At 39.2% G+C, this 16,459-nt stretch overlaps 1 protein-coding gene across 7 annotated transcripts in view; it reads left to right on the top strand.

Annotated features, from left to right (window-relative positions):
• The first annotated feature begins 60 nt into the window (after positions 1-60).
• CLASP2 (cytoplasmic linker associated protein 2) overlaps positions 61-16,459 on the top strand; it is a 153,267-nt gene continuing 136,868 nt past the window's right edge. For all 7 annotated transcript variants that reach the window (XM_009272405.2, XM_009272404.2, XM_009272406.2 and 4 more), the window contains exons 1-2: positions 61-421; positions 13,102-13,180. In XM_009272405.2, coding sequence (XP_009270680.1) covers positions 227-421; positions 13,102-13,180 — 274 coding nt within the window. In that variant the 5' untranslated portion in view covers positions 61-226. The remainder of the gene's footprint in view (positions 422-13,101; positions 13,181-16,459) is intronic.

The following is a 16,459-nucleotide window of genomic DNA, read 5'->3' as shown; positions in this document are numbered from 1 at the left end:
CCCGTGCCCCTGGCGGCGGCGTGCGGTGCGTGTGCGCATGGAGGCGCCGGGCGCGGAGCCGGGGCGGAGAGGGCGAGGAGAGGCTTCATGAGCGCCGCGGCCCTGCCGGGGATCGCCGCCTCGCCGGGCGTTTCCCTCCCCCTGCCGCCCGCCCTGCCCTGGCCGCGCTTCCGACCCTGAAGCCGGTCGTTTCGTCTCCGAAAAAACTTTTGCGCAGCGGCCGAGGATGGAGCCTGCCGGTATGGATTATTTCTGCGACCAGGTACAGCAGAAGGACGTGGGCCGCAGGATGCAGGTCGGCCAGGAGCTGCTGGAATACCTGAGCGACCCGGCGAGGTCCCCCGATCTGGAGCAGGACCAGCAACGCCTTGACAAAGTGATCGACGAATTAACAGGATGGGTCAACTCTAGTAATTTTAAGGTAAGGCTGGTCGGCGAGGCTTGGTACAGGAAGACCATGATTCATCATGGTAGGGAGGTACAGAGCTCCGGATTACTTTTTAATCAGATACGAGCAGAAATAAAATTACATTTATACCAGTTTTTATCCCTCCCCCCACAAAGGGAAACTCCGAAATTTTGGGAGGCATTGGTTAACGTTTTCTCGTTCCTATTCCTGTGTCCTAAAAGAAGCAGTAATGGGGTTTTTGTTTTTGCTTTTATAGTTGGTCAAACGTTTTTGTACATAATATTAAAAAAAACCCTCAATTATTTTATATGCTCGGGTTGTGTTTCTTATTCTGAAACAAGATAGGTGGTGATTTTTTATTTTTTTACTACCACTCCCATTCCGTGGTCTCTGTACTTGGGTGTAATGTTTCATGGGATTGCCATTATTTTCTGTAGGCCGTAAAGAGTGCTGTTTCACCGGGTTTGTATTACACCGTGTGTGTGTTATACGATCTAATGAATAGTTTGCTTCTTGGGGTTCCCACTGTAAGTTTAAAGTTGTTCATACCGTCTTTAGGTGACTTTCCTGTACGTGGGGAGTTATATAGTATCTTTGTAGCAGCCCAATGATGACTCACGTTTCGCTTTTTTTTTTTTCCCGTGCGTTTTAGGCTGAGCTACAGGAAAACAGTGATTACTCCTGCGCACGCCTGTTACAATACTTGTAAATTTTTCTGACGTCGGTCAGCCGATAACACGATTGACAACGCAGTTTGACTACCAAGGGCAATCGTATTCTCTTCGCGATTTTTTTTTTTTTTTTTTTTTTTGGTGTGTGCGGTCTGTAGCTGGGACAGGTCTGCGCTCCCGTCGTCGGGTGGCGGTGTTGGTCTGTGATGCCCAGCTCGGGTCTGTCAACCGAGGGAGATCCGCCCTTCCCTCTGCACCTATTCCCTTACTTCGCTGTCTTGCCTTGTAAGATGATTGACTTGTACTTTGGGCCTTTGAACTTAGTGCAGTGAGGTTATTGTCATTTTTTCCTATTTACTTAGGCTCAGGAGGCAGATGTAGGAGTAACTTGTAAGGGCAGTATGTTCATGAAATGGGTATTTTTTTCTCCGTTGACTTTACAATGCTGTGTACTTGCCAGTGTTTGCACATAGCACTTCAGAGTTTGAGGTCTGAAACTAATAAGGCTTAACTCTATTTGTGTGTATGATTTTTTTTTTTATTGGAAGTGTATTTGTCATTAAAGGTCAGGTTAGCTTGAGGAAATAACGTTATGTTGGATAAGCGTAATTTATTTGCTTTTAAATTCCTAATCTGAGGACAGATTAGTTGTTGGTGATAATTGATTACTGTGAAACCTAGACAGGTCTTTAAAAATAGCCTTTTGTGTAAAGAGGACTAGGTACTTACTTATCTCAACAGGATAATGTAAAAGTTTTTATTCCTGCACTTTTAAGTTGACAAAATTGGGCATTAATACTTGAAATTTGCTTTTAAAGATGTATTTTTCATAACGCAAGACATTCTGTTTGCTGTTGATGTAAGGTGACAGAACTCCTTAGCTGTTAGAACTGTAGGACAAATGAGGAATATGCAGTACTCCAGCTCACAAGCCTCAGTCATACAAGATGAGGTTGAGAGTATTACAAATTCTAAGAGTTTTAAAAATAGCTTGCATAATAATTAAAATCTTTGTTTTAACCTTTTCTCTGTGTCTACTTACTGGTGGCTCTTTATACATAACAACATTCCAGTTCAAAGCATATTATATATGTTATATTAACTGCAACAGCACAAGATCTTGGATGTTTTGCTCATGATCAGTTCCAGTGTTCCTGGCTGTGGTGGTGACTGCCAGCATCTGCTGCTTCAAAAAGAAAATTAAAAATACTCTGGAGAACTGCGGTTTGCATCTTATTTGCGTATTTTATCTTATGCAAGCATAGATGTTACATGTTTAAATGCTAGATCTGAGTTTGTTATTAAACTCAGGGCCTGAATGATACCATAAAGTAATGAGTACCACAGGCTTACGTGTATTTTCAAGAAAAATATTAAAGTAATCTTTATTTTTTATTACTATATCTTTAGTAATTTGTTGGTTACCCTTTCCTCTGCTGAGGAATGGATATGTAGAGCACTGAGACAATCCTGCTTATCATCTCTTTCTTCATATATCTTGCTAAAGGTCTTGCAGGTCTTCAAAGTCCCAAAGTAATTAATCCCTCCCTGTTGACATGGCTGTTTAATTGAGCAGTGATAATGGCTGGCGACTGGCTTATTTATCAGAACTGCTGAGCCAGATGAATTGGAGTGACAAGTGGGGAATGCTGGACGAAGTTTTGAGGGGGAGCATTACTTGCACTGTAGGTGACCGGTATGGATAATGAGGGAATAACTAATGTAACTCGCCCTGGATGTGCCGGAAAGCATGTGAAAACTCAGTTCTTGCATGCAGTGCACTCTGCTGACCATACTGAAAGAGAAGAGGCATGATCTGGGAGCTCTAGGCTCAACTCTGTGCTGTGCATGAGAAGAGAAAACTTTCTATGAAATGCCCCCCTGGCAAGTTTCTGCCTCACATAACCAGAAGGGAAAGGATCTGGAGGGAATAGGAATAGGAGGGTTGATTTGGCAGACTCGATAACGAGTCGGGGGAAGAAGAGAACAGGTGTTCAGTAAACAAGTATGGACTTGTTATGAGCAAGGTTGAATTAACTTGTCTCAAAGATTTTGGCCATCTAAATAGTGCTTTTGCTTTTCTGAAGTTTGCAGCTATTTATAGTGGTTTAATAAACAATCTGGCAGTTCCAAACTAAGAAAGCAGATAGGAAAATTTCTGAGTTCATCTAGCTCACTGAAGTGGAAAACACAATTACCAGTTTGAGTTACTGATAAATCAGAAAGGTGGGATTAAGAATGTGTTGACTCATCTGCAAATGGTATGGAGTTCTAGTGAAAGTTGGTTGCAGAACACGGGGAGTGATCTAGAAGGGCAGATGAAACATCTTTAAAGGCTGACCTTAATGGTGTGTTACGGGGACTTCAGTTACGATGTCTGTGCAGTCAGTAATAAATTAGCTTCCAAAGACTGCTGAAAACTTTGCAACACCAGGGAGTACCCAGATGATGTGCATAATTTAAGCTTTTATTTTGGATCTCATTAGAATGAGAGAGTTGCTCACTGAACTGAAAATTGTTTGCTTGGTGTCCTGGTGCTGTGATCTGGTTTATTTCATGTTGGTTGGGACTGACCTCTCTCTTCCTACAACTTAGAGCTTTGGTTTTGGGGTGTGTAGTTTTTTTGTTTTTTTTTTTCCTCCCCCAAAATGACTGTGTTCCCAAGGCTGTGAGGAATAGTGGAGGGGAAAAAATAAGGGCAGTGAATTCTGAAATCTTTTTAGGGAGCAGGTAAGTTGGATGCAAAGTATTAAGAGTTGGGTGATGGTATTATTCTGCTGGTATTTGTTCTCCTCAAACTCTGAAGTATTTGGCAATCTCAGAAAATTGTAACAGTGCTAATGTTTGAGTTCAGGCTCTCAGGTGAACTTGAAGCAGTACATTAATTCCCCATTCTGAGGGTATCACTACTGATAGATATTTGCTGGCTTTACTGGGTTAACCTGGATGTTCATCTATGTATACATGAGTTTTAATTAACACACCTCTTACACCTGTCTTGTACTTGATAGTCACTTGAAATAATTACAAGATTATCTAACTTCATACAGTCTGGTGGCTCAAACTGTTCTGTCTGACTCAAATAAGTAGTCTGGAAATATGCTTTGAACTTCTGCTAAAGAGATGTGAGATGGAGAAATACTACTTTTCAAGTAGAGCTTTGCAAGTCTACTCTTGGCTGTTAATGTGTTGTGGGTTTTTTTTAAGCCCACAAAAATTGAATAGTTACTCTCATAAAATTTATTTTTTGAGCAATAAAGCCACCTTTTGGTTCCTTATGCAAATCACACCTGATCAGAAGTAATAAAAACCTATGACTAAAATTCTGGTAGTTTCTCAAGGTAATTTTATGGCAGAAGAGTAATCAGTAATGTCTGTGACTGTGAGTCATCTTTGGATTTCTTACCTTTGTAGTTGATAATTTTAACTTGTTTTATTCCTCAACTGCAGTAGGAAAATAATTAATAACAACTGTTTTTATGTCAGAGCAGCAGATTGTTTGCCATGCAAAGAAAAAAATAGGATTTCACACTATCTGTTTCTGGATAATCTGTTTCTTTTAGGCAAATCTTTCGAGTTATCTTTTATTCTGTGCTTCCTGTAGAGTGAGATTTTTCTTAGGTTTGTTTGTCTCAACACCAAATACTGAAAGATACTAAAATATTGGTAATGTTATTGTTGCATTTTTTGTATTTCCTTGGTTTGGCAAATATTTATTTTGGTTTGTCTTTAGTTCAACAAAAGGCCAGCAGGAGGAGCTTTCAGTTTCCTGAAAGGAAGGGAGTATTTGAACTGTAATTTTGCAAATAGTTCAGACAAGTGGCTAGGATGTTTGTCTGAAGTCCTTGCAAAGAGATAGCAGCAGTTATAACTTCACTGACTGCATGTACGTGTGTGAGGTGGAAGCTAGAATTTAAAATTACTTGAAGAAATTGCAGATACTGAGATCTGGGAAAAAAAGGAAAGTTCAGAAATAGAAAATGTGAAGTCCTACATTTCAGTAAGAATAATTGAACACACAAATGCAGGATGTGGGGCATGTGATTGAGTAGCCGTCCTTAGGAATGAAATGTGTGGGTTCTTTTGGGTCTGAAGTTGAACACAAGCCAGCATATGCTACACAGAAGGCCAATGCTGTAGTGACTTGTAGGACTGTAACATGCAGGACAGAAAAATGGAATAAAAGAGGACCCACCTCAACCTTTATTTTTCAGTTGCTGTATAGATCCTGGTATTTCCTTAGTCTTTGTTAGCAAGTAGTGGTAATTTAAATGTCCTTGTTGGAGGAGAAATGTTTGACTTTGAGCTCTTTGCTGAATTTCATTATTCCTTTCTTCAAATTGTTTCATCTTGGCTATGTGGGAGCTACTTCCCTTATTTCTATGTAATGAGAATGTGGTTTGACCTGTCCATGTATGAATCCAGTTTTAGTTTTCAAGCTCAATGATTTGATTCTTTTTCTTGAGTAATAAGTATTATTTTTTCATGTATTATTTATGTTCTGTTCATAGAATGTTAAACAAACTATTGAATGTTAGCCAGATAATCAAGCAGATCTCCAGAAGACAAGGAAAACTTGCAAGAAGTTTTAATTATTTTGTCCAGCCTTTAATTAGGAATGTCGAATATATATTCTCAAACTCCTGGGCATCTCCTCCAGAGGTGGAATTGACAGTTTTCAATTGTTTTGCAGCTTCAGTTTGTGTAATCCAGCCTAACTGTAGTCTCTTGACTCTCTCTTGAAATAGTAGCTCTGCTTCTCCTGTGGCCAGGCATTCTCACTGTCATTCTTGAGGCAATTAACTTTTTGTTGATGTTGAATTAATTTTCCAGCGTTTCAACAAACAGATTTGACTGATGCTACAGGAGATTTAAGTACACCAGATCAAATGTGCCTGCAAGTCAAGAGGGAGAACAGGGCTATCCCTTTTAGCCTGCCATTTGATTGATTTGGGTGTGAATAGAGACCCTTTCCAAGCTCTGTGCAGTGTGCAAGAGGAGAGGTGCATCCTTCAGACTAGAATTCACAGCAGTCAACACACGTGAGCCATACGTAGTTCAATGTCCGTTTTTTAGCAGCATTGCTGATTTAAGCAGTTTCTTTCCCTAGCTGCTGAATTGTGACGGTGCGTCGTGCCTTCGTTGCTCTGATGCGAGTGCTTGTGAGACTGCACAGTAAACAGGCTCATGGAAGAGATCTGGTTGAGAAGATGCTTTATCTTGTTCATTTGTTGGACTGGTTTCCTAAAGTGGGTTACTACTCAGCTGCATGAATACTTGTCTCCTCACAGTAGAGGAGCTGGTGCAGGGGTAGGAGTAAGTAGCAGAGAATGGGAATCACTGTATGTTTAGTACAATTTAAATAAGAGGAAATGGGAAAGAAAATTAAGAGACCTTGAGCATGAAAAGAATTATATTCTTTTGGAAGAACTAAGTCCTAAAATAAAGTGTTTCTTTGTTTTGCTCCATCAACGTGCTCAGAAAGGCTTTCAAGTGCAATTTTCTTTGCGGGGGGGGAAAAAAGCTTTTTTTTTTTTAATTATTTATTCTAAAGAGAAATACCATACATCTCATTGTCTTCCCACTGACCCCTGCTTTTAAAGAGGCTCTGTCTTCAACCTTTTTCCACTGCAGCACATAAAGTTTAAGCCAGACAATCTCAAAAAGAAAATGGCTTAAAATGTTAGATGTTGCTGTATCATATACTTCTGTTTTATGCTTGCTGTCCTTGGAACAATATCTATGAAAAATTTATGACAAAGGTCGAGGGAGAGGAACATTTAATATACATAGAAGCAAACTGTAGGTATTCATGTAATGGATCAAGCTGGAGGCAGTACACGACACATGTTAGAGTACTCATCACTGTATTGTCCACAGAATACAGAACAATTTGGAAATCACACTTTCAGTCCAAACTCAAGTCAGTTTGAATCACACTTTCAGTCCAAACTCAAGTCAGTTTGAAGGTCGCGAGAGATTTTGAAATAATAGAAGGTTGTAAACATTTTTCCAGTAACCATTTTGAGTGTTACACTAATGTGTTCTTCAAACTTGGGTAAATGTTTTTAATTAATGGGGGGGGGGGGGAAATTGGGGGGGGGGGGGCTAATATGTTACAGTTCCCATCATGGGGAAAGGGCAGTAAAACAGACTTTTTTTTTATAAGCTTTAAAATTTTTATGACAGTGCTATGCTTGCTTGTTTTGGCTGCTATACAGAAGAGGTCAAAATAAGAAGGACCTCCCAGATCTATGCCTGTCAAGAAGGACCTCTGAAGAAACCAAGCCTTTTCAGTGCTGAACTGCACTCATTAGTCTCTGGATAAATATGGGTGATTCATTCAGTAATCCTCTGGTAGTGTGGTTACTTGCACTGCGCTGCTGAAATGATTTGTGGTTGGGCATCACAGAAGGATAATGAAAGGAAGATTACCATAAGAAGTTTGGTAGTCTATACTCTTTTGAGACAGTGAGGGTTGCAGCTGATGTCTAATTTTAACAGTAGCAAAGATGTGATACTCTCAGCAGAATCTTAGCTTGTAGTCCAAATTATAGTTGCAAAACATTGCTTTGAAGTCAGTAAACTTGCATTTTTAGATAGAGGAGGCTCTGCATTTGCTAAAGAACTTGCGACTCAAATTGTTGAGCTTGAAGACTTTGTTAGATTACCAGCAACCCCTCTCTCTCCTTGCAATGTGAAGTGATGTGATAAACATTAATTAAAAAAAAAGATAAAAGATTGTATACATCTCTGGAGGTGTGTCATTTGTACCCTTGAAGATGAAAGAAGCAAGAGAATGCAAATAATGCTTTCTTGTCAGCTAAAATATGTGAAGTATAGATGACGCGTGTGGTAGCTTCAGCAGCTGGGACTGCAATTTTGGCTGCTGTCAATAGAGGCAGCTGCCCAACTGATGCTGAGTGGGAGGATTGCAGCAATGCATTTTCTTGTGCAAGGGAGAATGGAGTCTGAAGATGACCTGGCTGGGACTGAAGAACCACCTGGGTTGAAGAAACAACCCGGGAAAAGGGAAGCTTCCTTCTGCCCATGGAGCCAGGGGCAGTTTTTGCTATCTGCAATCTTTTGGGTTAAAGGAGGGAGTGGAATATGGGTAGATCTCAGCGAAGTGGGCAATGTGGAGGGAATTGGAGTGGGAAACAGTAAAGGGAGCAAAAAGTGATTGAGTATCCTGTGAAATAGGAGAGAAGACGTGTATTCAGGGAGACGAGTAAAGAGAACTAGGAATAAGAAACTTCAAGAAGTGAAGCAGAAGAGACTGCATGTACATATATGTTTTCGTTTCATGTTTAGCTACTTGCAAGGTGCTTGAGATTATTTGAGAATTGAGAAAGTACACCTTTGGGCTTGGCTGACAAATACTTAACAACAACAACAATCTCATGGTGTTTTTGCATATGTCTTGTTCCAGTGTCGCAGTGCTGGAACAATGCTTGTTCTTGCAGGGCGTAGTTGTTTGGCGTGTTGTTTTGTGTTTGTCAGTTGATTGTTAGTGATACCACAGCTGTCCCCATGGTGACAGGAAGTCCAATGCCTTAACTTCATTCTTTCAGAGTTTCAGCCCCCCCCCGCCATAATTCCCCCATTAGATTCTCATGGCTAGTTCGCATATTGTGATCTGCAGAATCTGTATTTCCATATACCGTTCAGAGATCCTATGACCAAATCCAAGGACGTTCATATTAAGGTCATTTGGCAACTTCTGTAACGAGAGGTGGTTTCCTGGTAGTGTCCTGCCCCTAGATGTCCCCCACAGGGGTGGGAAATTACAGAATCACAGTGAGAATAATAGTAAGCATGCATGGTTAACCAGGTATGGTTTGAAGAACAGTATTTCTTTTCCTAGCAAAGACTTAGATGCCTGGAAGTTGCCCACGGAAGAGCAGTGGCAGTGCTGGAAAGAGTATGTAGAAGGCGAGCTGGAAAAGGAACAAGCTGCAGAGCAAGAAATAGGCTCAATTCCTAATCACTGGCTCAATTCATAATTGCATTTTCGTTGGAACATCTTGATTTCACTAAAGAGTCTGGTCCTTTCCAGAACAGATAAAATATTTCTCAGTTGGGTTGGCAATTTTATTGTGATCTGAGAAGTCAAAGACGGTCCTGAACACTGGCTTGTTAAAGAGTAGCTCAGCAACTAACCAGCTCCAGTTCAAATAAGCCTAAATTTCTTTTCCATTGTGAACCTCAAAAGCAGTGTTTAAATGCATCAAACAATAGTGAGCTGATGAATCAGTCTCAGTATACAAAGGCTCTTTCTAGGCAGCAGGCGACAGGCTTAATGAATACAGAGTAAGAAACACATCCAATGATTTTAATCCCAGAAGAAATACATCCCTCATTGAAGCTGGTGGGGAAAGAGCCATGATGGTGGCGAGTGTTTCTCTGTTGATAGTGGAGAGCCTGTTTTGGTACATGGACCCACACAGTGTCTGAGAGCTTGGAACCTTTTCCCTGCAGATCAGTTCTGCCTCAATTTGTGATTTTTTTTTTTGAATGCTGCTCATGTGACCTCATATCAGTTGTTAAGGACTCCTTCCAAAGGGCTGCTTGAATACTGCATGGATGATACCTACCAGGAGATGCTGAAACTCAGAACTTTGTGTATCAAAGCAGAGAAATGTTAAGATCGATCTACAAAAACAATAAGAGGTAGTTTCTTTGGTATACCCCGTAGTGGTATGCTTCAGCTGGCTTGTTTTGAAACGTGGAATGAGAGCCAATTTTGTAGCTAGAGCAGTTGCCCATTACTTCCAGCCTGAGGTCACATCATACTTCCTCACTCTGCAGATATTATGACATTTCATACCTGTTATCTTTTCAAAGTTGCAGACTGTAGAGGACTTCGTATGAGCTGAAGAATAACCGTCATGTTGTAGGTAGAGGATTGCTCCTTTAAGACTGTAGTAACCTGTTCCCTTACCTCTTATCTATAAAGGTTCTTGCTTAGTAGCTGTTAGATGAGAATTTCACAGCAGTGTTTGTTACTTCTGCATTTCTTAAAGCCAGGGTTAGTCTTATATCTTACTCTGACTTAGAAAGGTAACTTTTGAAAGCTTTATTTCATCCCGTACAGTCTGAACTATATATTTTCATACAATAAGGACATCACAAGACAAAACTACTTACCAGGATATTTAAATCTATAGTATTTACTGAAGTGGCTTTTGTATGCTAATTACTGAAGTAGAACCCCTACTGCATTCATTAAGCAAATCTTTGATAGACAGTTAACAAAGAGCCAACACCATATCAACAACTGCTTGAATGGTTAATCAGGATAAATGTGACTTGCATCGTTAAGAGGTGATTAAACTTTACCCATTCACAGGGAGGGATACAAAAATATGGAATATGCAGGCATTATCTCAGTGGGTGCTCTTGATCAAAATAAAATATTCTTACACAAATGAAATACAAGTGATCAGATTCTTTGTTGGCAATAACAGTCTTGCTAGGATGAATAGCCATTTCTTTGGTAGTTATTAAGCCTCTGACCCTTAGGTATATGGACGTTCAAATATTCCATATGGCCACTGTTTTTACCCAGGTGAGACTTTAAAAACAAACAATCCCCTGCCACTCCCCCAACCCCCCCAAACCAACCAACCAAAAAAAAAATAAAGGGCAAAAAAATCCCACAAAACCCCCTCCAAACCCTAAAGGCTAAGCACTGGAGGAATTAATCAAGAAATACTCTCCATCTTTCTCAGAACTCTTCTTTGGGATTAGTAAAGAGTAGATCTGTAGTAAAAACAGCCATGCATGCTTCACTTTTTTAAATATCTCAGCTGCTGTTGTTCAGAATGGTAGAAGTCTTCAAGAGAGATTTTAGAAAGACAGTCAAATGTGCAGAGAAGAGAGAGATTCTCTGTAAGTACCTTTACAGAAGGAAAGGCTGTGGTTTGTGCTTTAACGGACACCAAAATACTTGCACAGGAAGGGTAACTTAAAAACTGTCATTGGAAGACAAGCCTAAGGTGGGGCTTGTAGTCAGGAAACAGAAACATAGGAAAACAATGTATATCCAGAATGAATTTCTTATTTCTTTCAGGCATCATTTTTTAGATTGCGATTTTGTCTCGGGTCTCACATAGTTTGACAATCTGGAAAAGAACATTAAAGGAAAGAGCTTTGGGGGAGCTTTGACATTACCATAAAAGCTGACTTACATTTTTTGTTTAAGTTAGTTATCAATTACAGGATTCTGTTTTCTCATCCTAAGCCATAGATGCAGTCGCTTGTTGGCAATATATTAATTTAAGCCAGTGATGCCATCCACTTATATTTGCTATTCTCTGTTTTAGTATGTAATAAAATTGTGTAAATTTGCAAGTAAGTTGTACTAACTTGGAACTAAGTTTTATACCTCCTGTTTAAAAGGAGATCTATTGTACTAATACTGCATTTATTAAAATCTGCTTAATTATGCGGTTGCTTCAGATCCTAGATTTTATGGGGACCTTATTTGTCCAGTTTCCTGTGGAAACAAGGCTCGCTTGATCCTGTGTACGTGGGCCATGTGTATTCACATTCATCTCCAGTCAATTTTTTTTTTTGGCCTGTTGTCTAGTGTGGACAATTGTGACAGATAAGGATCTTGAGGAAACAGTTATCCAAGAAAATGTGGTTCCAAGTTTTATGAAAATAAATAGCTAATAGAGGGGAGTAATTCTGCTCATGTCTTCATGTGGAAAAATTTGCAGTGCGTGTCTTACTAGAAAATAAAGAGGAAGAAAAACTTATTGAATGCCCGAGCTTCAGAAGTTCCTTCCTTTGGCATTTGTACCTTCATGGGCAGCAAATTGAGTTAACTACCAAATGTGAAAATGCAGGTTCTGGTGTTGATAATGAACTATTATAGGAAATTAGGAATGAAGTCTTGGAACAGTATGCAGGATAGTTAAGGGCGAAAAAAAGTGTCCTGACTTGTTAAATAATTTAGTTTAACTGATCATTGTTCTTGTTTCTATATTAGCGGATATTGTCCTCTCATCTAGTTTCTGTTCATAGATGGGAACTTCCTCACAATCACGGCAGTATTTTGAACTTCCTTTTATTTTCCAATTTGTTTGTTTGTTTGTTTTTGAACAAGAGCAAATGAAGAGAAATAAAACTTCCTTAGCTTAACAAGCAGGTGGACAAATGGTGTGGTGTGAACTGCTAGGGAGGGCAGTATTAGCTTGGCTCAGTTGTTTTCTTTTGGGAGGTTGGAAAACGATGTAATGACCTTAGTGGATGAGCTAAGTAGCCAGGTTGAAGTAAGCTCTTAGCATCTGGGAAACTGTTTAAATCATGTTTTTTTTCCGGTCTGTATTAGTACTTATATTTGGGGCCTTAGTTAGTTTTGCATTTTAAGCTGTTTGCTTTTTCTGAGTCTGGTAACTGCACCCCCCTTCCTCCCCCCCCTTTTTGGTGGTCGAGTTTGTTGCTATGGCATTCTGTTTTGTTTCTTTCTAAGAGCAGCTTAGAAACCTGGTAGAGGAAGTAAGGCCTAAAGTCTTACTGGTACCTGTTTCAAAGGAATTTTGATTTTCAGTTAATACTGAGTTAGACCTCTAGAGTCATCTTTTAAAGAAAATAAGGGACACAACTGTAGTCCTAATACATGATCCAGAGAGGAGAAAAAAAAAAAAAAGCGTCTTCCAACTCCTTAGTCCTCATAATTATTAATTTGAATTTTAATCATTTGTAGTTAAAAATACTAAAACATTGATTTCTAATATTTATTTTCTTTCTGTTTTAAGACAAGTACTGAAAAATCTGAACTGCTCTGGTATATGTAAATATACTTGATCCATTCCAAACATATTCTGATAACTTTGTCTTAATGAAAGCTTCCAAGGAATTATCAGCTCTCTAATTGGAACTTTAATTTATCTTTAGGTTAAGGTACAGTCTTTCAGCATGCTTGCATATATATGTCTAATTTCTTTAAAATATATTCTAAAGAAATCTTTAGTGATCTGTTTTGTATATCTAATGCTTTTGTTTCAACAGGTAGCATTACTGGGATTAGATGTTTTAGGTGCCTTTGTCAACAGACTATCAGGACGCTTTAAATCCTATATAGGAACCGGTAAGTGAAATATAGCTTTCTTTTTCTTAAGAACAAAAAGTAAAAGACACTTTTTTTTCTTCTCCCCTAGCAGCTGAAGTGGAACATGTTGAAAGCTTTTTGAGCTAATTACAATATATTGGTAGGCATCTTATTGCTGTTGTTGGAATTTAAATAATTTTATGTTAACTTGTAAATATTCATTTATCACGCAATCACTGATTTCTAGGTGGTGGTTGGGATTTTTTAAAGGTTCCAGGAATATCTTTTCACTGATTAGTTTCATGCTATATAGTTGCTTACTGCTCCCATGTTATATACTTTCCTACCACTCCCCAAGGCAGTCATCTAAAAATTACATTGGGACATAAGTGTTACCTTTCACTTGTGTTAAAGATTGAAGGTTTTATTTGCAGATCACTTTAATTAGAGCCTTACGTCTGGTGAAGCCTGTGGTCTCAGAGGACTATGTGTCCACCTCCTGTTAGATAACTGGACTGTAGCTTTCAGTAGTCTAAACTTTCTATGGGATGAAAAAAAGTACTAAGTGTTGTTCTTGTGTGAAATGTTTACTCGAATGAATTTCAAATTAATGGATCTACATGTGCCTGAGTATGAAACAGTTGTTCTGGGAAGTATGAGCAAACTACGCTGCTCAACTAATTTTGTTCTGTCCTTGAAAACAGATAGCGATACTCGGGCATTAACATTGGTGTTATATCACTGGCTATTTTTAACAATAAGTTTCTAGCTTAATGTCCTTCTCCAAAATTTGTGTGAATTATCTTGCATCTTGTTCCCAAATGCCCAGCTATCTCAAATTGTCTGTCAAAATGTTAAGCTTCCTCTTCTTTACGTGTCTACTTTTGTATTTAAGAGTTAAGAAATCAGCAAAATTTGGAACTTTAGGAATACAGAGTATAGTTTATGACAAGTTACTAACTAAATTCATTGTAAGCATATTTCAGGATGCTGTAAACTACTGCAGTAGTGCGCTATAGAATTTAAATCTGTTTTGTTGCAGAGGGTTTTTCTTTGGCTGGTTAGTTTTGTATTGGAGCAGTGTAAGGGAACTGGAGGCGTATTGTGCTATGCAGAATATTGATTTCTGAATAGTCTTCATTTGTAGCTACAAACAGTGCTAGGCTTCAGAGTGTTACTCTGTTTTGATTTATATTTTAGTGGTGTGTAGAACTTAAAGTTATAGCAATGTTATTAAAGCTTGGAAAACTTTCATTTCTTCTGTTTTTGTTTTTTTAAACTGTGAACTATTGAGAATAGTTTGAAAACACTTTTTTTTTGTCCCAGTATTTGAGTAGTTTGAGATTATGAGCAAATTAAAGATTTAAACTTCAGTACTAAGTGGCATTTATATTTAAACAAAAAAAGAATACTGGCACTGGGTGACCATTGAACATGTGTAACGTTAATAGACATCTGAAGCTGTGTATTCCAGAAGTACTTTTTAGAAAAGCTGAGTAGTAGTGCCTTCAACAGAAATTGGTCTTCTGAGCATCTCTAGAATCAAGACCTGTAGAATGCATTATGCTAAATGTGCAAGTCACTGTTGTGCATGATCAGCTTTTATATAAGCTTAACAGACACTGAAATGTTAGTCTCAGTAAAGGCAGAAAACAATCTATATTTTAGATTACTTTTTTAAAGAGTGATTTATAGTGTGAATTATCTTCAGTTGGTAGCTGTCTCTCCAAGTCTGATAACAAGATTTGGATCGTTTTCAGTTTTTGTCAGTGAAGCAGTAATACAAAAACTTCATTGTAAGTGTCTGGGAGTGTGGATAGTCTGGGGTTTACGAGAGTAATTAAAAACACACCGGTGAGCAAGAAAACTGCTTCCTTCAACAAAACTTAAAGAACCAGCAGTTTCCCAAATCATGTTCTGTTGACTCTGCAGATTTGGCTTCCAATGTAATCTGAGAATGACTTACTGGAGTCAGACCAAAGACTCGTGTCTGACAGTGATCTGTTTGCAGACGCCTGAGAAGAAAGTAAGGACAGGACAAACGTGCAGTGATAACTCCTTCAGTATGACCCCCCCCTAGCTGTCAGCAGTTTTGCAGTTTAGGGCCAGCTGAGGCAGATGGTATCTTCAGTGTCTCCCCTGTCACCCTGTTTTCCTACAGCTTTATCTGGTTAGTTTTTGAACCCACAAAAGACCTTTGGCTTCTACAGTGTTCTGTGGTAATGCTTAATTACGCAAAACTCTTGTTTTGGACTGGCTGCCTGATACCTTGATGCTTGCTAGACCTTGTGTTACAGAGGTGAGCCATCATTTCTTATCTCCTTGACTGCCAGTCTTCATTTTACAGATCTCTTCTGTGTCTCTCCTCTGCTATCCTTCCCCCCTCCCGCCGGCCCCGGGTAAGAGTCCCAGTCTAATTCTTTCTTGTATACACATGGTTCCACAGCTTTTATTGTTCTTGTTTCCCCTTTCGGTGCCTTTCTGTTGTAGTGCTTTTGAGTTGAGGAGGCTGTAACAGCACAGATGCAGCATGTTTATAGTGGCATAATTCTGTTTGGTTTTATTGTGTCATCTATTACTTTCATAATTATTGATAGTCTATTTCTTTGTTACATCGCTGCTTCCTGAAAATTGACCTAATATATTCATGAGACTGTCTACTGTAACAACGTGTTTCCTCTGCAGTGATGGTAGATTTAGGGTTCACTGTCCAGGGTGGTGTCTCTTCCTCCATGCCTTTATCATTATGGTACCTTCCTTCCTGTAAGACCCCTTCTTGAGAACTATGTGAAAATCCAACTGCATTCTGTTCGTGGAGTTACCTTCTGCACAGCTGTTCTGCAGAGAGCTCTTACAAGTTTGTGAGGTACCATTTCTTTTTATAAAAGCTATATTGTCTCTTCCATGCCATAGCTGACTCTGTGTGTACTAAGTCTAACTATAGTGAGTTCTTTACAGAGGCCAGAAGAAAGTAGAATCATTTGGGTTGGAAAAGACCCTTAAGATCATCGGGTCCAACTGTTAACCTAACACTGCCAAGTCCACCACTAAACCATGTCCCTAAGGATCATGTCTACACGTCTTTTAAATACCTCCAGGGATGGTGACTCAACCACTTCCCTGGGCAGACTGTTTCAAAGCTTGATAACCCTTTCAGTGAAGAAATTTTTCCCAATATCCAATCTAAACCTCCCCTGGGACAACTTGAGGCCTTTTCCTCTCGTACTATCGCCTGTTACTTGGAAGAAGAGACCCACACCCACCTCGCTACAACCTCCTTTCAGGTAGTTGTAGAGAGTGATGAGGTCTCCCCTCAGC

This window comes from Aptenodytes forsteri, unplaced genomic scaffold (genome assembly GCF_000699145.1).
Source record: "Aptenodytes forsteri isolate BGI_AS27 unplaced genomic scaffold, ASM69914v1 Scaffold398, whole genome shotgun sequence".
NCBI lineage: Eukaryota > Metazoa > Chordata > Aves > Sphenisciformes > Spheniscidae > Aptenodytes > Aptenodytes forsteri.
The sequence above is the reverse complement of the archived record's forward strand: the minus strand, read 5'-3'. Positions and strand labels throughout refer to the sequence as shown.